At 46.7% G+C, this 21,859-nt stretch overlaps 1 protein-coding gene across 1 annotated transcript in view; it reads right to left on the bottom strand.

Annotated features, from left to right (window-relative positions):
* Positions 1 to 21,859, bottom strand: part of CCDC180 (coiled-coil domain containing 180) — a 79,511-nt gene that overhangs the window by 33,617 nt on the left and 24,035 nt on the right. Inside the window, exons 14-25 of the mRNA XM_060240961.1 lie at positions 19,910 to 20,083; positions 16,884 to 16,999; positions 14,917 to 15,043; positions 13,234 to 13,273; positions 10,319 to 10,626; positions 6,557 to 6,774; positions 5,280 to 5,455; positions 3,389 to 3,569; positions 2,947 to 3,093; positions 1,520 to 1,664; positions 1,306 to 1,422; positions 785 to 883 (exon numbers count right to left, since the gene is read on the bottom strand). Coding sequence (XP_060096944.1) covers positions 785 to 883; positions 1,306 to 1,422; positions 1,520 to 1,664; positions 2,947 to 3,093; positions 3,389 to 3,569; positions 5,280 to 5,455; positions 6,557 to 6,774; positions 10,319 to 10,626; positions 13,234 to 13,273; positions 14,917 to 15,043; positions 16,884 to 16,999; positions 19,910 to 20,083 — 1,848 coding nt within the window. The remainder of the gene's footprint in view (positions 1 to 784; positions 884 to 1,305; positions 1,423 to 1,519; positions 1,665 to 2,946; positions 3,094 to 3,388; positions 3,570 to 5,279; positions 5,456 to 6,556; positions 6,775 to 10,318; positions 10,627 to 13,233; positions 13,274 to 14,916; positions 15,044 to 16,883; positions 17,000 to 19,909; positions 20,084 to 21,859) is intronic.

The following is a 21,859-nucleotide window of genomic DNA, read 5'->3' as shown; positions in this document are numbered from 1 at the left end:
CTATAATAACTATACTACGCTGGCACTAGACCACCACAGTAACAAGAAGGTAGTTACAATAAAGGCCCCATTGACTGGCTAGCTTTTAGCAAAGAGTCTCCTTAAAAAGTAACAGAATTTATTTCAGGAGTGTAGACTGACACATCTGCCTCTTTGCTAGTGAGCTGCAGACAAACTTAAGTAGGTTACATTTGATCACTCGTTATTCAGTTTGAAAAACAAGCAGACCCAGGAGGAGCTGCACAGTTACTAAGGGAGAGGCAAACACCAGCGTTGTGTAACATGCAGCAGCAGTGATTTCTCCCAGAAACCTGCAGCCTGGAAAAGCCTACTTTCCCCTCCTATTTCCTTCCACATCTCAGCAGGGAAATGGGGAAAAGCTCTTTAAAGGGCTAATGGTGTGTATGGGGGGGGAGGGGAGATGGTGTGCAGCCAGTAGCAAGCTGCTACGCACCATTCCACTCCCACTGTCCCATGAGGACACCATACAGACACCCCACAGTTCCCCCTTCAAACCATTTTTCCCCTTCCAGGTTACAGGGGAAAGCCCCTCAAAGCACCACAAGTTGTGCTCCGAAGGCCTTCTGTGGACATTCCCCAGAAATTTGAGGGAGGCCTGCATTCTTGGGAGGGGGGAGGGTTGAATCCCTGCGTGGAGCAGCCCTGCCTGGCATGGAAGATGCTGCAGCATGGCCCTTCAGAGTGCCTTTCTGTCACGGGCGGACAGAGGTGAACTCTACTCGTTTCCATCTGCGCTGCTTCATGCCCTGTGACTGGGACTTACTTCTTTATCCACATTGGGATGAGCACAGGCATCGATCCTGCTAAGGAGCTTTTCCAGGTGGGAATTCAACGTCTGAGACTGAAAATTCGACTTTGCTACCTAGAAAGAAGTTGGAAGGGAAGCAAAACCTCAGCAGAAACCAACAGACCACAGAACATGAGAAGGGCTGCGTTGGCTGAAACCAATAAGAGGGATTGCTGGTCCTCTACAGGCAGAACCTCAAGGTACACTTGCAAATACACATTTACCAAACCAACCCCTGAAGATTAATGTGAATGCAGGATGGAGCTGCCCTCAATTCTCCCCAACAAATCCATTCATCTCCACCAGCAGCCTGCCAGCCACTGTGCTGCTTCTTTCTTTCTCATCACTCAGCTGGGGGAGAGGGGGCATTTGCAGGGGTCAATCAGCAACCCCCACTGCTCACCCGTAACCACAGCAACTGCCCACTCCCTCTATTAGCATCCTCAGACAGATATGAAGTAGAAGTCCCCGTGTCTGTCCTCCCCCTCCACCAGTACCTCCAACTTGATTTTCACTTGCATGTTTGTCATAAACCGCTGGATTTTCTCCATGAAGACTCGATCCACTGCTAGGTAATGAAACCTATTCTCAAACTTGTTGATAATCTCCATAGCCTGGAGGGTGAAAAACCACAGGCAAGTTTTGGATTTCCCTTGCTTTCGCCATCTGGACTCACCAGCATTTGCTACGGAGAGCTGAGATGCCGCTCACCTGCTCTAAGTGGCTGGACTCCATTTTCTCCATGTCAATCATGATCAAGCCTTCCACAAAGTCGATACGCCCATTTTCCTTCTGCAGGCATTTGACAAAGTGATCCAGCTCATCTGGGGAAAAGTTACCCCCATCTGAGAATAATCTGGAGGTGGGGGAGGAAAGGTACATCAGGTCTGTCTCATAGGGAAACAAAGCCAGAGGGGTTTTTGTTTCAAACTTGCAAAGTTGCTGTGATGGCTAGGAGGTTGGTATGACCTTATCAGCACCAACCTTTGACTGCCAGATTTCCCACATGCTGATATAAAATGCTGTGGAACTGGGGGGGGGGGGGGAGAAGGAGAAGATGTGCCCTTGTCTGAGAGTTCTGAAGGTGTTTCTGCAACTCTTAAAGCTGTGTGTCTGCCTTCACTCTGAGTTCCTCAGTCCCGCAGGCTACTGCAAGCTGCCAGTAGAATCCAGGTGTGCACTGCATCCAGGACTCAAGTCCCCTCCAGGTAGCAGAGCTGCTGTGTTAAATCTGCAGGCCCATCTTGCTGGTCTGACTCTCCAGGACTGCCTGGTCACCTGGAAACTGCCTGATCCTCTGGGGACCTGGAAGCATTCCCACCAAATTCCCACTGAGCTTGCCAGCTCGTTGGCTGAATGTCCTGCTAGTCTACTCTCAGCAGCCTCAGTGGCTGTGTCAGTTAAGGGCAGGCTGATGCAGCCAGGAGCAAATCCCCATCTCGAGGCTCATGTTGAGATCTGACAAGAGCTGCTCTGGTTCATGGCTGGAAGGAGTTTCCTTGGCCATTCCAGTCCTTTGGCTAGAGGCACACAGACATACCTGACATGCCTCCGTTCAATGCCCCTAGTGGGCTCAAATCTTGCAAGACCACTGTGATTCCTCCAGGGACCACTGCAGTCTACCTGGGACTACCTTTGGCTGAAATCTCACCAACACGGCAGAGAAGGAGACAGGCAGATTTGATCCCATGGGGTGGAGCACAGTCCACTGGAGACATCCCCCCTGTTCCATTCAAGAAGAAAAAGAAAAAAGGGATGGGATGGGATTTATACCAGTCTCAGAGCAGCTGGTGACATACTCCCCACCCCTTGTTTCAGCTTGGGGAAATGGGTGTGAGCACGGGAGGAAAACGAGCTCCTGCTCACCACACACTGTTGTGTTCCTGGTGGACATAAAAAATGTCTTTCCTTGCATCCACTGTCTAACTGCCCAGGAAACAAGTTGGGTCCGTGACCATAATGTGTAGTTTGACCCTCGAACCAGTTAAGTTGGAAGATGCTTCCTGGACACCAGGGAAGACAGATATTCCCGCCAAGAGGATGGCTGAAACCACGCAAGAGCAGCCAGGACAAAAGAGAGCACAGCAGAGTTGTGGTGGGAAAGCAAACCCTTCCACAGAGCCAGGAGCCAGGCGTACCTGCACGCTTTGAGGAAGTCCGTGTTTGCTTCATGCAGCTTTCCAAGTGCCTCTTCCAAGTACTGCCTGTAGCTCCGCAGGGAAACCTGCATCACTTCCATGTGGTTGAGCAGCTCTGTGTGCAAATTGTTGCTGAGAGACATCAGCCTAAGAACAAGGGGGAAAGAACTGGCTGCGCAAACCACCCCGTGCCAGCTAGGCAGATTGCAGGGACCCCTCCTCTTCGGGAGTGACTCTGCTTTCATGACCAAGTTATGCATGTCGCTCCAGGAGCACAAAGGAGACAAAGCTAAGTGACACCCCCACCCCTCCTGTTCCTATATCCATCTGTGTGCAGTCAGCCCATTCCCTGGGGCATCCCCAGCCCACACTCCAAGGTCTTGGGACAGCCCTGTGCCTTGGGTCAGGGAAGCCCATGGGGACACTGTGGCACCCAACTGACTTGTCCGCCCTGTTCTCTCTCAGGAAGATGTCTTCCATGTCTTGAATCCTCTTTCGGAAGTTTTTGCTGAGTGTGTTCTGGCTTTCTTGGAGCTTCTGAAAGGCAGCTTTCTCTTTGTTCAAAGCCTCCACCACCCCAGCGCAGTGGCGTGCCAGACGGTCATTGTGAAGTCGTAGTTCCGCTGAGAAAGAAAGAAGAAAGCAGTTTCAGGCATGACCGTCCCTTCTTCCAAGCAGCCCCCCACCTCACAACACCCATGAACAGGGTTGCCAACACCCTGGATAAAAACAGTCCCTGCCCCTGGAAGAGAGGGATAAGGAAGGGGTGTTGTTTACCTCCATGCCATGAGAAGGGCCACTGGCTCTTCTGCATGCATCTGTTAAAAGAGGCAGGACGTGGTTTCTTCCAGGCTGTTGGCAACTCTGCCTGTAAAGGGGTTTTGGTTATGGGGAGGCCACTGGCCCAGGGTCACCCGGGGCTGCCTCAAGACTGGAACTGGGGGAGGCAAAACATTTCACTGTCTCCACTTGTCACACCCCTTGCAAACCCAGGGTGACTAAAATCCCAGAAGAGAGCTTCAGGGGGTAGCCAATGAAGGGAGCTTTGGATCTTGACAGCACAGACCCCAAAAATTGTGCTGGTCTCCAAGGCATTACTGGACATGAATATAAATTTCCAGAATGTATACTAACAATATGCCTGCCAGAGTACAAATCCGAAGATTAGATCTACACACAATGCTTGGCAACAAGATGCCAACCAGTGAAGGTGGACGGTGTGCAGCACAACAGCACATAGTCCTGTGGTTCAGCACCTGGTGGAGTGTCACTCTTTATCTCATGCCAGGGGAGTCCAGAGTACCTGCTATGCTGGGAGCAATGCAGAAAGTGGTGTGTGCCACTTAGAAGCCTCCTCTCTTTACTCTGCCACTTAGAGTGGAAGTGTCATCTAGCCCAAACCCCTGGAAATTCACAACCGCCTTCCCCCACCCGCATCCCCAGTGATCCCAGAGGAAGGCAAAAGGTCAATCTGGCCTAGAGGAAAATTCTTTCCTGGTCCCAAAGTGGCAATTGGCATAATCCTGGCCATATAAGAAAGGGCCTTGAGAGCCGACCACTGGCTCACCTTCCTGCTCTCCCTTTCATGATCTGCTGAAATACACCGGATCAGCATTGCTGTCAGATGGCCATCTAGCCTCTGCTTAAAAACCTCCAAGGAAGGAGAGCCACCCCCTGAGGAAGCCCGTTAACGCTTCCTAATGTTTCGCTGAAGACTCTTTTGATTTCAATCCACCGGTTCTGGCATGACCATGTGGGGCCATAGAAAACAACTCTGCTCCATCCTCTCTGTGACAGCCCTTCAAATATTTGAAGACGGTGATCCTATCACCTCTCAGCTGTCTCCTCTCCAAGCTAAACATGCCCAGCTCCTTCAACCTTTCCTCATAGGACTTGGCCTCCAGACGCCTCACCATCTTTGTTACCCTCCTCTGGACATGTTCCAGCATTACACTGCTGACTCAAGTTCAGTGTATGGTCCAACCTGTTCTGGATTTTCTCCCTGGCCCTCCAAGCACAATTGCTGGAGCTCACTGGGGCACAACAAGGATGTTTGTGGGCTGCAGGGCAAAATCCTTAAATAAAAGTGCCCTGTTGTCTCTTCCTGTTAACTGTCTTGTAACCCCAACAGTTGGGGAAGTGGAATCAATGAGTCGGATGTTTTTTAACAGTTTCAGGTTAAGCCTGCTGGTGGTCTGAGATTCTGATCTCCAGAGGTTAATGCAGAATGAAGATACTGTGACAGTAAGCTTAAGGGGCTAGGTGGGGAGGCAGAGAGACTGGGAGGTTTTTGCCTCCTCCTTTTTCTAACACAGCCGTGAAAAGATGAGTACCCATCCTGACATGGAAAACATCCTTCTCGATACGTCCCCGCCTTGGCTCATGCAAGTGAATGCGCAGCAGCAGTTCTGAATTCAGCTCCTCTTTCTTGGAGGCCGTAATGGCCCATGAAGCAGACAAAGTCTGAGCAAACCACTTCTCCAGATGTTCAAAGAACTGCAGTCGGATTCTGTGAGCAGCAACAAGAGAAGAAGAGGGTCCATCTACTTGCTTTACAAGCATGAATGGCAGTTCAAGTGCTTAGCTTCTTCCTCTTTTTACGGTTCTCTGGTTACATCATGTTACCCATACGTGTGGGACCTATGTCTGCAAAAGTGTTTCCAGCACATCACATGGCCTGTGGTGTTTCTCTCAGGCACAAGACACCCTTTGTGTCAAAAGGCTTTGCTTTGTGAGTATGTAAATATAAGATTTACCCAGCCTCAAATATTCCTTTATTTACAACACCCAGGTTGAGGAGGTGCAAGGCAAGGGGGCACACAACTACCAAAGAGGAGCTTGAAAGAAGCACCTGACTTGAATGCCCGAGCTCTTAGTAATCAGTTCGGAAACATTTCTAGCAAGTTCCAAAACTCAGAACAGGCTCACTTGGACCCCACAGTCACTTTTCTCCAGTTCTAGATTAAATCCATGTTTTTGTTCCTTTTAAAATTGCAGGTGTCTGCATGAACTCCCAAAGCCCCAGTGACAGAGTAGGATGTAAAGCTAAAGGGACTCCTTAAAAGATTCAATTGCAATTAGAACTATAAGAGCAACCCTGCTGGTCAGAGAAGGGTCAATCTAGTCCAGCATCCTCTTTCTTATAGTGGCCCCTTTGGAAGCCCGGCCAAAGGCAATGCCCCTCTCCCCCCTCCACTGTGTCCAATGGGAATGGGTGCCCAAGAGCCCCATTTAGTTAAGTTGTAGCCTGATGAGAAAGAAGGGAGAATATCCCCTTCATCCACTGACTCCATATTGTGTGAAATTTCATAGATCTTTGCCATGCCTCCCTGCTCTGTACTAGATCTGGCCAGGGAGGTCCAAGTGCAGCCACATCACAGACTGGTTATAAAGGCACAGTGATGCTACTGGCTGTCTTATTTGCAGCCCCTTCTCTAACAATTCCCAGCATGGAACTAGTTTTTTAAGTAGATGAGGGTTTTCCCAATGACCAAATCTAGTATTTCTAAAGCTCTCTGCCCCCACCTGATTCAATTGCCCTCTTTAGTGTGTAAAATGGCTCCTTGACCCTTCTTTAAGGGAAAACAAGAGAAAGTGGATTCTTACTCACTTTCTTCTCACATTTTCCATGAAGGTTCGAGAGAGGTACACTTGCTCCAGGTGCGAAGGAAGCAGATCTTCTTTCAGCTTCCCAACATGGAATTTCTCAGATCTCCTGGCCTTCCATTTCCCTGTACGTTCAAGCACTGTGTACGTGTTTCCACTTGAAGTAGTGAAATACTCCAGAATCCCTTCTGAGGGCTCCATCAGTGCAGCACAGAGTTCCACCTGATGCAAGGAAAGGAGAAGCCATGGTGCTGTTCAGTGCTCACCAGGAGACTTTTCAGAACCACATGCAGCAGGCCCCTTTGCTTCTTGGAGAACAGCAAGCAGACACTGCACAAGAGAGATGACAAGGATGCCTCCAAGCCGACCTCATTCTAGTGCTCCCCCTCCTTCAGGCCGCCCCCCACTCTGTGGCTCATGTCTTCAGAAGTGGAAACTGTTTTGCCCCACAAACACCCATCTCCAAGACATGCTTCAAGCCTCCTCTCTCTCTCTCTCCCCAACACCTTCTCCAAGCGGTCTGGCAGATACAACAGTTGCTTTCTGACTTCCCAGTATCAGCTCCCCTCCAGTGTGCCTGCCCCCATCTGTCCACCAGGCCAGTCAGCAGACCATCAGGCCCACTTCTCGTGGGATCCTGCTGACAGAGAAGGAGCTGTGCAGAGCCCCCCAGGCCCTGGACATTCTACAACCACCCAGGTGTCCGGAATCCTTCATTTATGCCCAGACAGCAGCAAAGGTCACAGCATCACAGACAGAGCAACGTCACACATTTAGTCTTTTCAACAACATGCTCTGGGTGCAAAACTGAGGCTACACGTATGTCATGAGAAGATGCAAGTTCACTGCAATAGAAAACTTGGTACTTCTGAATGGCACAAAGAGAAGGGCATCCAGGAAGATGCGGGGGACACTGGGTGGCCAAAACAGAAGAGCCCAGGTGCAAGCAGAATGAGAGGAAAAGGAAAACTAAGAGGAAGGAAAGGGGGGTCGGGCCACAGTCCTTCTCAGTGTCCCCTCAAAAGCCTGGCACTGATTGGCACACAAAAAGTTCTGAGGCATCAAATGAGGAGGTGAGGCAAACTCATTGCAAAGAGCTGGTGATGTGTAGTGGTTAGGCATGAATCCCCACTAGGACACGAAGGTTACAGTGATCCACTCTCAGCCCACCCACCTCCATGGGTTGTTGTGAAAATCAAACAGTCAAGTGAGACCCTGAGCTCCCTGGAAGACACAAAGAAAGTGCCTGTGGGTCAAACCAGTGGGGTGGGGGAAGGAAGGCTTGCTGTGGTGAGGGAAGGGCCCATCTTGGCTGGGCACCTCCTGCTCAGGGGTGGCCTGGCAGACCTTCCCTCCTTGGAGGGAGCAGAGCTTGGGCAGGGTGTTTTTCCAATGCTACCTCTAGAAGTCACCTCCATCCCCTTCTGCTGCTTGATCTTCACTCCAGCTGAAGGTGGCTTGCAACCAGGCCTTTTACTGGAAGGAAAGGAACGCAAAGGTCCCCAGTGCAAGCACCAGTCGTTTCCGACTCTGGGGTGACGTTGCTTTCACATTTTCACAGCAGACTTTTTATGGGGTAGTTTGCCATTGCCTTCCCCAGTCATCTACACTTTCCCCCAGCAAGCTGGGTCCTCATTTGACCGACCTCGGAAGGAGGGAAGGCTGAGTCAACCTCGAGCCAGCTACCTGAAAACCAAGCTTCCGCCAGGAATCGAACTCAGGTTGTGAGCAGAGCTTAGGACTGCAGTAATGCAGCTTTAACACTCTGCGCCACGGGGCTCTTTTTTACTGGAGGGAGGGATGGCAAATTAGCACAGTGGCAGTCAGCCCATCATTATTTATTTACTTTATTATTTATTTACCAGTTTTCTATTTGAGACTCAAGGTGGATTGCATGGTATTGAACAACATAATCTAATAGGATGAGATATCTAATAAGCAATGCAATAGGACAAGTATCACAAAATTTAGAAAAGTGCAAAAAACTATCATACATGCTATGTCATGCAATGAGGAAAATGTTATTGCAAAAAATAACAATACTGCTGTAAGAACATGACAGAAAATCAAACAAATCAATAATACATAAAGTACATTGTGGCACAGACTACAGTCCTATTCTGTACTAACTTAATAAAAATGCCCTCCCAAACAACTGTTTGCAGCATTAAAGAAGTGTGGAAGCCTTTCTTCCAGTTACTGAAATATGAAATTGTAAATTCAGCCTTCTTTTCTCTGTAAATCACTGGCTTCTAATAGAGCTACCCAACAAATGGGTAAGATCAGCAGCTGCCCATATAGATGCATCTTCTGTTGTGGTTCCCATTTTGTGGAATGGCCATTCTGAGGAAGTCAGGAAAGTTTCCATACTTTTGTCATTCTGCAAACTATGTAAAGCAGAATGGCTCTACTGCAGGGATGGGCAGAATGAATCCTGTGCAAGCCAGAGACACCAAACTTGCAGGGAATCTCTGGCTGACTCCAATCCTCACCAAACTTGGAGGAGAGTTTGTTTAATAATAGGACCCTTCTGCTGTTCTCAAAAAAGTGGTTTTATATCAGGATTTATAAAATGTCACTTCATAATGATGTTAAAGTTACCTATATGATCCCGCTTATCTGAAAGAAGGGATAGGATTAACTTTGAGGAGAATGACAACACCAACTACTGGGTATAAAGTTGTGATCTTCTTTATATTGATTCTGGAAACAGGAATCTCCAGCAAAAAGGACAGATGGCACTTTAAGTGGCAAATCAAGTGGACCAAAATTTTGTTTTGTCTTGATAAGGTGAAATGTCAAGGTAAACAGAAAATGGATCATACCTGACCAAATCAAAGCCAAAGCATTTTGAGTGGTCCTCTTGGGAAAAAGACTCTTCCACCCCAGTTAGACAATACTTATTAGTCCCAGTACTGTGATGGTTAGCCTGGTTAGTGCTACAGAAACCAGATTTATTAACAGTTAGTTCTAATTTGCTGTAGGTCTTCTGCAAGGCTTCTGCAATCAACGTCTGTGAGGCTAGAATCTGAAGCAGATCAGAAGCAGCAGACTCCAATTTAACAGTCCCAAGATTGGCTGAGTCAAAAAGTGAGGCATGGCTTTAGGGCACACCTGGTTGTACTGGAAGACATCAAATCTGTTTGAGGTTTGCTTTGTTCCCTTTATCATCAGTACTGTCTTTTTCTACTTATGGTACAGCGTAACAAGACCCAGAATTCAAGAGTCCAAAGGTCCAAAATATAAGGATTGAAAAGGTTTACTGGGCTCCAAATATTAAAAAGTCCAAAGGTCTCCAGGTTTGCAAAATTTACACACACAAAAAAGGCTCTTGCTGAGAGTGATAAATAAGACTAAGTCTTCTCACTGGAATTATATGGCTCCGTGGTTACAGAGGTAGCTCTAATTAAAAAAAAATAGGAAAGTAGGATAGAGCTAAACATTATAAAATATAAAAGTATACTATGAAAATTTTTATGATTTTTATGATTTTATTATTTTAACACCCTTTTAGCAGTTTCCCCAGCCCAGCACAGTATGGGATTTGCTTGACTTTCATTCAAAAAGTCTCAAAGGCTGGTTTCTCTTCTCCTCAGCCCTAAACAAAAATAGAACTGTAGTCTATGCCACAATGCACTCTATGTATTATTGATCTGTTTGGTTTTCTATCATGCTCTTACAGCAGCATTTTCATTTTTTGCAATAACAAGAATAGTGCCTGTGAGTTTGTGCCCTGGTGCTCAAGTAGCTCCTCCCTCCCACTCACCGGCTTGGGTGTCGTCATCTCCGCCATCTCAGGAACACCTCCAGCCTCCCGCACTTCGGTCCCATCTTCCGATTTCTCTGTGTCGCTTGCTGGGCCCAAACTTGCCCCCGTTTCCATTTCCTCGCTTTCTGGAGAAGGGATCTCTGTTTCTCCCAGTTTCTCCATCCGCTCAGCTTTTTCCGCTGCCTCGTGCTCATCCTGCTCTTCAGAACTGCCATTGTGCCACTCTTCCTCTTCATCTTCATGGTTGAGGACACCCTCCAGGGCCTCTGCTGCATCTTCAGCTTTGTCTGTCTCCTCAGCCATTTCTTTCCAAAGAGCATTAGGAAGCACAGAATCAGAGTTGGAAGGGACCTCCAGGGTCATCGAGTCCAACTCCCTGCACAATGCAGGAAACTCACAAACACCTCCCCCTAAATTCACAGGATCCTCATTGCTGTCAAGTGGCCCTCTATCCTCTGTTGAAAAACCTCCAAGGAAGGAGAGCCCGCCACCTCCTGAGGAATCCTAGAGTTGGAAGGGACCTCCAGGGTCATCGAGTCCAACCCCCTGCACAATGCAGGAAACTCACAAACACCTCCCCCTAAATTCACAGGCTCTTCATTGCTGTCAGATGGTCATCTAGCCTCTGCTTAAAAACCTCCAGGGAAGGAGAGCCCACCACCTCTCAAGAAATACCTGTGGGGATCTGGAAGGACATCTCACTTCTCCCTCCTCCACTATTTTCTCTTCCCACTTCCTGAAAGCCCCCACATCCTCTCCCCATTTCCTGCCACCTTCTCTTCCTTCCACCCAACAGCCAACCTGCATTTATCTGCCCCCCTGCATTCAGCCTGCCCTCCCCCCAACAGCTGGGGGAAGTATGGCCCAGTTGCATGGTAAGGACCTGTGAGGGGGTAGCTCAACCTACTTTTTATCTTCAGCTATCTATATTTATTCTTTATTTAGTTTATTTATACCCTGCCTTTTCCACACAGGGATCCAAAGCAGTGTACATCATTCTCCTCTCTTCTTATTCTTACAACAACGCTGCAAGGTTGGTTAGGCTGCAAGTCTGTGACTGGCCCCAAATCACCCAGTGAGCTTCCACAGCAAAATGAGGATTCAAACATGGGCTTCCCAGACCTGATTCTGAAGTTCTAACCACTACACCACACTGGTCATTAAAGAATTCCTGCTGTTGAACAGCAGCAAGCAGCTGGCCTACTTCAGTCATGCAAGTTGGGCGGGACCAAGTCCCCTGAACAAAGCTGTGAGGCCTAGTTTCGCCAGTTTCTAGATGTAAGCTGCAGATCTCTCAGAATTACAACTGAACTCCAGGTAACAGAGATCTGCCCCAAATGCGGGAAATGGCTGGCTTGGAGGGTGGACTCTGTGGCATTATAGCCAGCTGAGGCCTCTCTGCTCCCCAGACTCCACTACAAAATCTCCAGAAATTTCCCAACCTGGAGCTGACAACCAGGCATGGCCCCAATGAGTCTTCCCTCAAAGGCCACAGCAGTCCTTCAAAGGGCCCTTCTCCCTCCCCCTGGCTTTTATGGACGGAACCAAGCTCAGAATGTTGGGATTGCCTAGCAATGGACACTGAAGGAATCTGATGCTTAAAGCTACAGTGGCACCTTTTATCATTTTTAAAAAACCAATCAATCTATTTTTCATCAGATTTCACATATTTCTGCAAACTCAGGGCATTTTTCAGGGTTGTGGAAAGATCTGTCTTGCCCATTCAGAGGTCCAGTCACCGGATTTATATAGCCTCAGATCTGGCCAACTTCACTGTTAGAACATACAAGCAGGAACTTGCAAGGACTTGTGGGAAGCATATCATTTCCCCCTGCGCCACTGTTTCTTTTGCAGCTGCTAGTATGATCTTGGGTCAGTCATAACTCTCTCAGAGCTGTTCCTGCGCCACTGTTTCTTCTCTGCCTGCAGCTGCTGGTATGACCTTGGGTCAGTCATAACTCTCTCAGAGCTGTTCCTGCGCCACTGTTTCTTCTCTGCCTGCAGCTGCTGGTATGACCTTGGGTCAGTCATAAACCTCTCAGAGCTGTTCCTCTCAAGAGCAGTTCTCAGAGAGCTCTCTCAGCCCCACCAACCTCACAGGGTGTCTGTTATGGGGAGGGGAAGGGAAAGGAGATTATAAGCTGCTCTTAGACTCCAAGTGAAAGGCAGGGTATAAGTCCAATCTCCTCCTCCTCCTCCTCTTCTTCTTCTTCAACTTTCATATCCTCCCCCCTTTCCCTGCCTCATTCTCTCCTTCTCCGCTGTTCACGAACCCATCTTTTATCTTCCTCCCATCTTCAGCTACATTTATTATTTATTGACTCCATTTATACCCCCATCTTGCTCCACAGTGGGGACCAAAGCAGCTTGCATCATTTCCTCTCCTCCTTTTCATCCTGAAAACAACCCTGTGAGGCAGGTTAGGCTGAACGTATCTGACTGGACCAACATCACTTAGTGACCTTTCATGGCAGACTGATGATTTGAGCCGGGTTTCCCAGACCCTACTCTGAAGCTCTAACAGCTGCACCACACTGGCTTTTATAGGGTGTCTGCTGAAAATACTGATCACCCCACAGCTTTTGGTCTCAATGGGTGAAGTGTAGTTGATAAAAGATGGCAATTAAAAGTCACGGGATTACATTGCTACCAAGAGGAGCTTGTAGGCTGCAACCCACTAGAACAACATGGATTATGTAGATGACAGCAGACGTTTTTGTTGGCTGGTCCTCTGAAACTGTCCACAGAGTGAGTGGAACTGGAGGGCAGGGGAAACCAAAGAAATGTCGGGGAGGGGCAGAGTTCCAAGAACAGTTGTGGTCAACTAAGAGAGCTCTATTTAAATGTTGCAAAAGCAATTGACTCTTCTTTTGTGAAAATAAGAAAAATTATGTGGTATGAACAGAAATTACCTGCCTCTTCATCTTCAGCCTCGGCCTTCCCTATTGGCTCCTAGGTAAAAACAAGGTAGAAAGAGAAAAGGCATCAAAGGTTTAGAAAAAGAAACAGACAAGAATGATTCATTGTTTTCCATGAACAATATAATGTTTAGGTATTAGGCAGTGCCTTAAATTGTTCAAAGTATTTCACAAATGCTATCTTGTTGCAAATCAAACAACAATCCAATATAGTAGGTTAGTATTTTACCTCCAGATTGCAACATCTGGAAGGCTAAGGCTAAGAGCTGCCAGCTACTGAGACCGATGTGGACCATGGACTTCTCATTCTTAGCCTTTAGGGCAGATCTAGGTGCTCTGAGCCTTTGGGTGGCTTATGAGCGGATCCCCTTCCTCAGCCTCCAGGGCCACCCCCCCCCCCACTCCTCGGTTCACCAGACTGCTTTATGAGAGAAAGGAGATTACTAGATCTCTATATAATGGTATAATTATCCATTTTATAATCTATACATTCTCAGCTTTCATTTTTTTAAAAGCAATCCTTTATACTCAGGCCCCAAACATTTATCATCCACCGCCCTCTGCAGGCACCTACACAGAAACCACCCATAGGTGGCACCAAGTGGGGGGAAGAAAAGGCCTGCACAGCAACGGGGGGAGGGGCTGGGAGTCCGCCCAAAGCAAAAAGACTCGCACCGAGCACAGTGAGGGTGCTGGGAGTGGTGGACGTGGAAACTCCAGGCAACCCCTCCGCAGGAGGTCCTTCCCACGGGGATGCTGGCACCTGGTCACGGACACCGATGCCAACATGCTGGGGGGAGGGGTGAAGGATGTGGGCCTCGATTGCATCATCTGCATGGTGCACACGAGGGATGTGCGTGGGCTGGGGAGGAGCATCAAGCCCGCCTGGGACAAGGCCACAGCGGACATGCTCTCCTGGCTGCCTCCTCCTCCCGCAGCATCAGGTCCACCCGCTGGCTGCACAATGGGCAGGGGGAGGGACCTTAATCCTGGACTTTGTAATTTATTCCATAACAAATTATTTTATAATTAGTGTATGTTATAATTTTACTATGGAATTGTTGTATCACTTTTTAAGTTGTAGACTTGAAAATAAAAGGTCTCCTTTTATTTATAAAACTGTGCTTTGCAGAAGAATCCACCCTCCCTCTGAAGATGTGAGCAGCACATGAAAGCTCGTACCTGAAATAAAACTTTGCTCATCTATAAAGACACCACAGGACTCACACTTTGTTCTCTCTCTCTCTCTCTCTCTCTCTCTCTCTCTCGCTGTTTCCCTCCCCCTCCCTTCCTCCCAGCCAATGGAGGGAATGGAGGCTTGGCTTTGTATCTCTTCTGTATGAAGCAGGCGAGGGAGCTCAGCAAAAATGAGCTGTGATGAGGCAGCGGCAGTAGCTCCAGCAAAGGAGGCAGGAGAGAGCCAGTTGTTTGTGGGATGGATATGAGCCCTGCAGAGGCCAGTTATGGCACATGGGCCATCTGTTTGACACCCCTGCTCTAGGCCTAAAAGAAAACATGTCTGCATTGCTACAGCATTTTCAATGCACAGAGCATATGACCACCCTTCTTGGGTTTCCCCAACTTTACTAACAAGGAATTGAGGGAAGGTCAAAATGATTTAAGGGAGAGAGCAACAGGATGACAGTCTTAAAAACATCACCCTGGTTTTCCACTTACCCCTTCATAGGTCTCCTTCACATTAAAATACCGGCTGATGCAGGCACTGTACAAAATCAGTTCTTTCAAAACGTTCTGTGGGTAAACCGTTATCTTGGCCTCAAGGTCTTGATGGAAGGCTTCATACCTGCCAATCAGTTCATGAGCTAAAATGAAGTCCCACACATACCTCTGCCTGGCCAATTTCTCCTTTGCCAAATTTGCAGCAAACATTTCCCAGATATTCTAACTATGAAAATGCTTGCTGTTGACAAATGGCATCAGAGATCAGATGGTTTTGCAGGAGCCATCAACAACTATCAGGAAGCTGAGACACGCAGCAGTAGCCAGAGCTTGTCAATAGGCAACATGTAATGTTAACTTGTAACAGAGCATCATAATATTAAAATCCAAATTTTAAAATTCACACCATTTTGAAATGACTTGATTTTTAATTCTTTTCTAAAGCACATTATGTAAAGATACTTTACACAGAAAAATCAAGCCAAACATTAACTCAGAATGCCCTATTCCACTTGCACAAGATTTGGCAACAGCCACAAACATATGAAGAACAGGCTAGGATTAACTTTACCCTTCCCTCTAAGAGCAAAATGTGTGGCCAAGTACCTATCGTGAAGTCAGCAAAAGGCTCCTACGCATCCGCCAGGTCAGGGTTTCTGTGCATTTGAGGAATTCCCATAGCATGTGGGGTGGGGGGTGGGGAATAGTGTTTCAATCAACACAGGAGACAGTCAGCTATGGTGGACAAAGGAGCTGAGTTTTCCTTACTTAGACATTTATACCCCACAGAAGAGCCCCATGGCGCAGAGTGTTAAAGCTGCAGTACTGCAGTCCTAAGCTCTGCTCACGACCTGACCCCAGTGGAAGCTGGGTTTTCAGGTAGCTGGCTCGAGGTCAACTCAGTCTTCCATCTGTCAAGCTTCAATATTTCTCAATAACCAGTCTTTTGTTGTGAAATCAAAAGTTGCTTTATTGTAGAAACTCAGAAGCTTTACCAAGGACAGAATTCTTGGAAGTAATGGCGTATACATGGGTACATAGTTGCTATATAGGAATACTTCAAAGGATAGTATAAAGATACAATTTGAGTCACGGGTTCAAAGGTTCCTACACAGTATCTCTTTTATTATTAAGGAATTTAGGCTATTAAAAGTCACACTTCTCCGAGACCTGATAAGAACTGTCTGTGTGAATCTGGGGGAGAGGCACCTCACAGCTTTTCCCGCCAGGCGGTAGCATAAACATTCTTGAGCTAGATAGATTTACTGCTTGCCCAACCGTTGTAAAGAGGAGGGGGGCAGTGAATACTAGTGGCCTGCTCTCTGTCTAAGAAACCATCATGGCACTTAGAAATATGCATGTTTGACACCATCCTTCCGAGGTCTGTAAACTGAGCACCCAGCTTGCTGGGGGGAAAGTGTAGATGACCAGGGAAGGCAATGGCAAACCACCCCGTAAAAAGTCTGCTGTAAAAATGTGAAAGCAATGTCACCCCAGAGTCAGAAATGACTGGTGCTTGCACCGGGGACCTTTCCTTTCCTTCTGCTCCATGCTGTACCCCAAATGGGAACCCATAGAGACAGACAGTGTTATTTCTCTCCCCCCCACCCCCCCACTTCATTTTATCCTTACAACCATCACCCCAGAGATCTGTGGCTTGAGCTGAAGCAGCAAGAGGGTGCTCAAAGTCCTGCTCAGGCAGAAGGTCAGGCTTCTCATGCCTAGCCCAGGCCTGTCCACTTCAGCAGCTGGTCAATCACAGAGAGGCTGACATTTCACCATGCTTTCAAACCCTTCTGTTTCCTTTCCCCTCAGTCCCGTTTGAGGATGGAGCATACTCAATATCCACAGTTGCTGATGGGGCAAGATTCCCACCCAAGCCCTCAAGTCCCAGCACTGAAACTACAGCATAGGCATTGCTGGAAATTTCAACAGCAGTGCACTACAGACAGCCTTTCACATACCCAGCTCGAATGAAGTCCAAGGCAGCATAAACCTTTTCCAGTTGGGCCTTCAGTTTTTCATCAGAGCTTTGGATCCTTAGTTTGTCAATGGACAGATCCAGGTTAACTTCCCGTAACTGATGCCATGTGGAAGGAAGCAACTGACATTTTAAAAGAACTGCAAGCTTTAATTGGGTAAATCAGTCAAATAAAAACTTAAGTGATTCATTGCTGTGCATCAATTTTAATTTGCAAAAGCAAATTTTGATAATGAGGCTAAGAAATTACCATTCGTGTCAGTGAATTAGGTGGGATTTGCTGCTAAATTTGGAAGCATCTTCAGGCTACACTGGACTGGACATCCTTGCCTGCAGTTGCCTAAATGTTGGCATTGACCCTCCAGAGCCATAAGAACATCAGAAGAGCCCTGCTGGATCAGACCAGGGAGGGTCCATCTAGTCCAGCCTCCTGTCTCACACAGTGGCCAACCAGTTCCTGATATTGCCTCCTGGCTCTGGGATTCAGAGCCTGAATGCAGAGGTTCCCCTCAGTCACCATGGCTAGTAGCCATTGACGGACTTATCCTCCATGAGTCTATCTAATCCCTTTTTAAAGCTGTTTATTCCTGTGGCCATCCTCTGGCAGCAAATTCCACATTTTAATCACTCTCTGTGTGAAGTATTATTTCCTTTTGTCTGACTTGAATCTACTGTCCACCAGCTTCATTGGATGCCCTCAAGTTCTAGTATTTGAGAGAGATAAAGTTTTCTTTGACCCCATCCATAATTTGATAAACCTCTATCATGTTCCCCCTTAGTCTATCTTTTCTAAACTGAAAAGTCCCGGACTCTTCAACTTTTCCTCCTAGCAAAGGCACTCCCCTCCCCTCAGCATCTTGGTTGCCCTCCTCGGCACTTCTTTTGGAGACACGCGAACCAGAACTGAACACAGTATTCTAAATGAGGCCACATCATAAATCTACACATTACAATATTGACTGATTTATTCTCAGTCCCTTTTCTACTAATCTCTAAGCCAGTTTGAAGTCCCTCTTCCCTCCTGCCACAGTTATAATCTGAATTGGGCCCCTGCTGCATGCCAGGATTGAGTTTCCCAGGGCTTCTGTGCGCCTGCAGTCCTCAGGGTGGCCATGAGTTAGAGATAACACCCGATTTGGCCATTAAAACTCTTGTTCAAATGAGGAGAACAAGGAGAGGCATGCACTCTAGTGAATATTAAGTCTGGCACTATTTAATATGTTCTGAAATGATCTGGAATCAGGAGTGGGCAGTAATTCAGCATGAAGTAGCCATAAAAATGCAAATTCTGTGGTAAGGATTACTAAGAAAAGGTTTGAAAACAGAAGGGCCAGCATCACAGTAGCCTTCTATAGATCTGTGGTGCAGTTGTAGTTAGAACAGATTCTCTGCTAAAGAGGCACAGACATTTTCTACATTAAACCATGTGCACTATTTGGGTCATCTCACCTCCAAAAGAATGAAGAGCTGGAAAGAAGCAGGTAAGAGAAATCAAAATCATCAGGAAGAGGGAGTGCCCTCTCGACAAGGAAAGACTCACATACTTGGGGATTTTGAGTTTAGAAAGCAAGCAGGATCGGGCTGGGGGACACGATGAAGGTTTGTAAAACTGTACACAATCTGGATACAGTAAGTGGTACAATACTAGAAAAACCAATGGGCAGGACAGGAAAAAAGAGGCCCTTCTACATGCACTACAGAAGTAACTCATGGAAGAAGTTGCCCTGAGATGTGGTGGATGTTGTCAGACGTGTAACTTGCTTATGGTAAAGTGAACTCTATAGTAGGATAGCTTGACATTACTAATGCCATATTGTACTCTGTTGTGACCTCTGCTTTTACTAACCGTGAGAACAGTAACATGTATCCTTCCCCAGAGCAATCTGTAGCCGCAAGGAGAAAAATTTCACACCCGGCCTAGAATACATCTGGGGCCTTTGAAGTTAGCATATTCAAGGTGACTAGTGAATAGCTTCCTGGGAAAGAGATAAGGGATATGGGAAGCGCCGACTGTCTCTGTGAGTGTGAAAATGCTGTATTGTTTCTTTCCTCTGAAATGCACAAAAAGGCTGGCTTCAGCCTTGAGAGTTATCAAACTCAACTTGGCTCCTTACTAGACTGTTTGTTCTCAAATAAATGGATTAATTTTGCAACAATATGATCCGTCTCTGTTTGAAGTTCCACGTCTTGACAGATGTCCTTGGCGGAGATGACCTGATAAGTGGAGTAATCAGGGGTCATTTTGTAGAAAAAAAGGTGGTGGAGCTCATCCAGGGATTGTTATGCAGCTGCACCTACTATTCAATGGACAAGGTGGGAAGGAGGAGGTGGAACTCTCAGAAAGGTTCAGGAGCTATGGTACCAGTTCCTGATATTGCCTCCCGCTGAATCCGAGGCCTGGGAGTAATGTCCAATTTATGGAAAGAAGAAGAAGATATTGGATTTATATCCCGCCCTCCACTCCGAAGAGTCTCAGAGCGGCTCACAATCTCCTTTACCTTCCTCCCCCACAACAAACACCCTGTGAGGTGGGTGGGGCTGGAGAGGGCTCTCACAGCAGCTGCCCTTTCAAGGACAACTTCTGCCAGAGCTATGGCTGACCCAAGGCCATGCCAGCAGGTGCAAGTGGAGGAGTGGGGAATCAAACCCGGTTCTCCCAGATAAGAGTCCGCACACTTAACCACTACACCAAACTGACAAACCACTACACTACACCAAACCACTACACCAAACTGACAACAAACCATGATGGGTAAATGAAAGCTCCCCCTCAGAGGTTGTACACCTCTTAACACTAGCTAGTGGGGGGGAGGGGGCAGCCTCATAGAGACCCTGTAGCCTGTACTCTCTTCCTCCCCCCCATGTGAGCTTCCATGGAGCCATCTGGCCAGCCACTATGAAGAACAAGCTGCTGAGCTAAACAGACCTTTGGCCCAGTTCAGCCAGGCTGGATCCTCCACACTGCTGTGTATTTCCTTATCCCTCCTCCTGCCCTTTGGCGGTTCTGACCTTGTTCAGATTTTCATGCTTGTTGCGCAAGTCATTCAATTTGCTATGAAGGTCGTTCTCCTGTTGAATGAGGTTGTGCTGATGGACATCCCAGAGGACAAGAGCATCTTGGAAATACTGGTAAAGGTGCCTGCAATTTATTTCTGTATGTTTAGCCAGCTGTTCAAAGTCATTCTAGAGGAATAAAAAGAAAAGAACTAGTTACTATGGATGCAAATCTTTACTGCATCAATATTCATTTGCAGGGGGGAGCCAGTTTTAATCAGAGAGGGCAAATGTCCCATCAGCAGTGCAGTGCATTAAGGGCATAGAGGTGATACTATCACAAGAAGAACAAGAGAAGAGATCGGGTTTATATCCCACACTGCACTACTGAAGGAGTCTCAGAGCAGCTAACAATCTCCTTTCCCTTCCCCTCCCCACAACAGACACCCTGTGAGGTAGGTGGGGCTGAGAGAGCTCTAACAGCTCTCTTGGGAGGAGCAGCTCTGCGAGAACTTGTGGCTGACTCAAGGTCACATCAGCAGGTGCATGTGAAGGAGCAGGGAATCAAACCCAGTTCTCCCAGATAGGAGTCCATGCACTTAACCACTACATCAAAACACATTTAAAAGAGCAGATGTCTTTGAGGTGGATCTTCTTTGCAGTGGTTCCACTTTTCCTGCACGCTCTGTGTAAATGGCAGAATGGTCATGCTATGGGAATTTAAAAGGTCAGACCAGACAGTCACATTCTGGTGACAAGAGAAAACCGCTGTGGATAGTGCCAGCAGAAGTAATAAAAATAACAGCTGAATCCGATGAAGAAAGAGAAATATCATATAATCAACTGCTCAAGATTCAAGGAGACAAAATTGAATTAAAATCCTCGGAAGAGCTAAATAATAAGTATGACTGGTTTCAAATGCAACAAATTAAAAGCTTGATGGAAAATGATATTAAATCGGAGGGAATTAGACGAGAACAAACAGAACTGGAAAGGGTCCTGCTTGGTGATAATGAAAAACTGATATCAAAAGTATATACGTTATTACTGAAATGGTCTACAGAAGAAGTAGTAAAGTCTCAAATGGTCAAATGGGCAATCAATGTGAATAGAAAAATACAAATGGATGCATGGGAGCACCTTTGGAAGAACTCAATGAAGATATCAACTTGTCAGAGTATAAAAGAGAACTGTTTTAAGATGATGTATAGGTGGTATATGACTCCGAAAAAACTGGCTAAGATGAGCAAGAAAATGTCGGATAGATGTTGGAAATGTAAAAAACATGAAGGTTCTTTCTTCCATATGTGGTGGACTTGTGAAAAAGCAAAAGAATACTGGAAGATGATACAACAAGAAATCTCCCAAATTCTGGGCTATGACTTCAAGAAAACTGCAGAGACGTTTTTGCTTGGATTACAATTAGAAAAATTTCCAAAGGAAGACAGGACTCTAATTTGGTACTTGCTGTCAGCTACTAGGACATTGTATGTGCAGCTTTGGAAGCAAGAAAAAATACCGGAGAAATGGGACTGGACCATGAAAGTTTTATCGTGGTGTGAAATGGACAAACTAACTAGAACACTAAGAGACTATGATTTAGAGATATTTAAAAGGGAGTGGAGGAAATTTAAAGGATATATGGAGAAAGAGTGGAAAGTAAAAAGACATTGGACAATTTTTTAGTAGTAAGAACATATATATTGAATTTTGATCAGTTAGTAGTACCTTTAGTATTGAATTTGAATTTATAACCTCGGGGAAGTCAACATTGGAGGGAGGGGGGATTGAAATGTCATATGGGCTAATACTGAAATAATTAAGAAATAATTAAGTTTTGTAACCATATGCTATCAATAAATTGTTAAAACAACAAAAAAAAAGACCAGACAGTCACATTCTTTCCAGCACTCCATGCCTCAGGCTGAGACGTAAGGAGCCATCTGAGTGGAGCAGTACCTGCTC

This window comes from Heteronotia binoei, chromosome 6 (genome assembly GCF_032191835.1).
Source record: "Heteronotia binoei isolate CCM8104 ecotype False Entrance Well chromosome 6, APGP_CSIRO_Hbin_v1, whole genome shotgun sequence".
Lineage (NCBI taxonomy): Eukaryota > Metazoa > Chordata > Lepidosauria > Squamata > Gekkonidae > Heteronotia > Heteronotia binoei.
The sequence above is the reverse complement of the archived record's forward strand: the minus strand, read 5'-3'. Positions and strand labels throughout refer to the sequence as shown.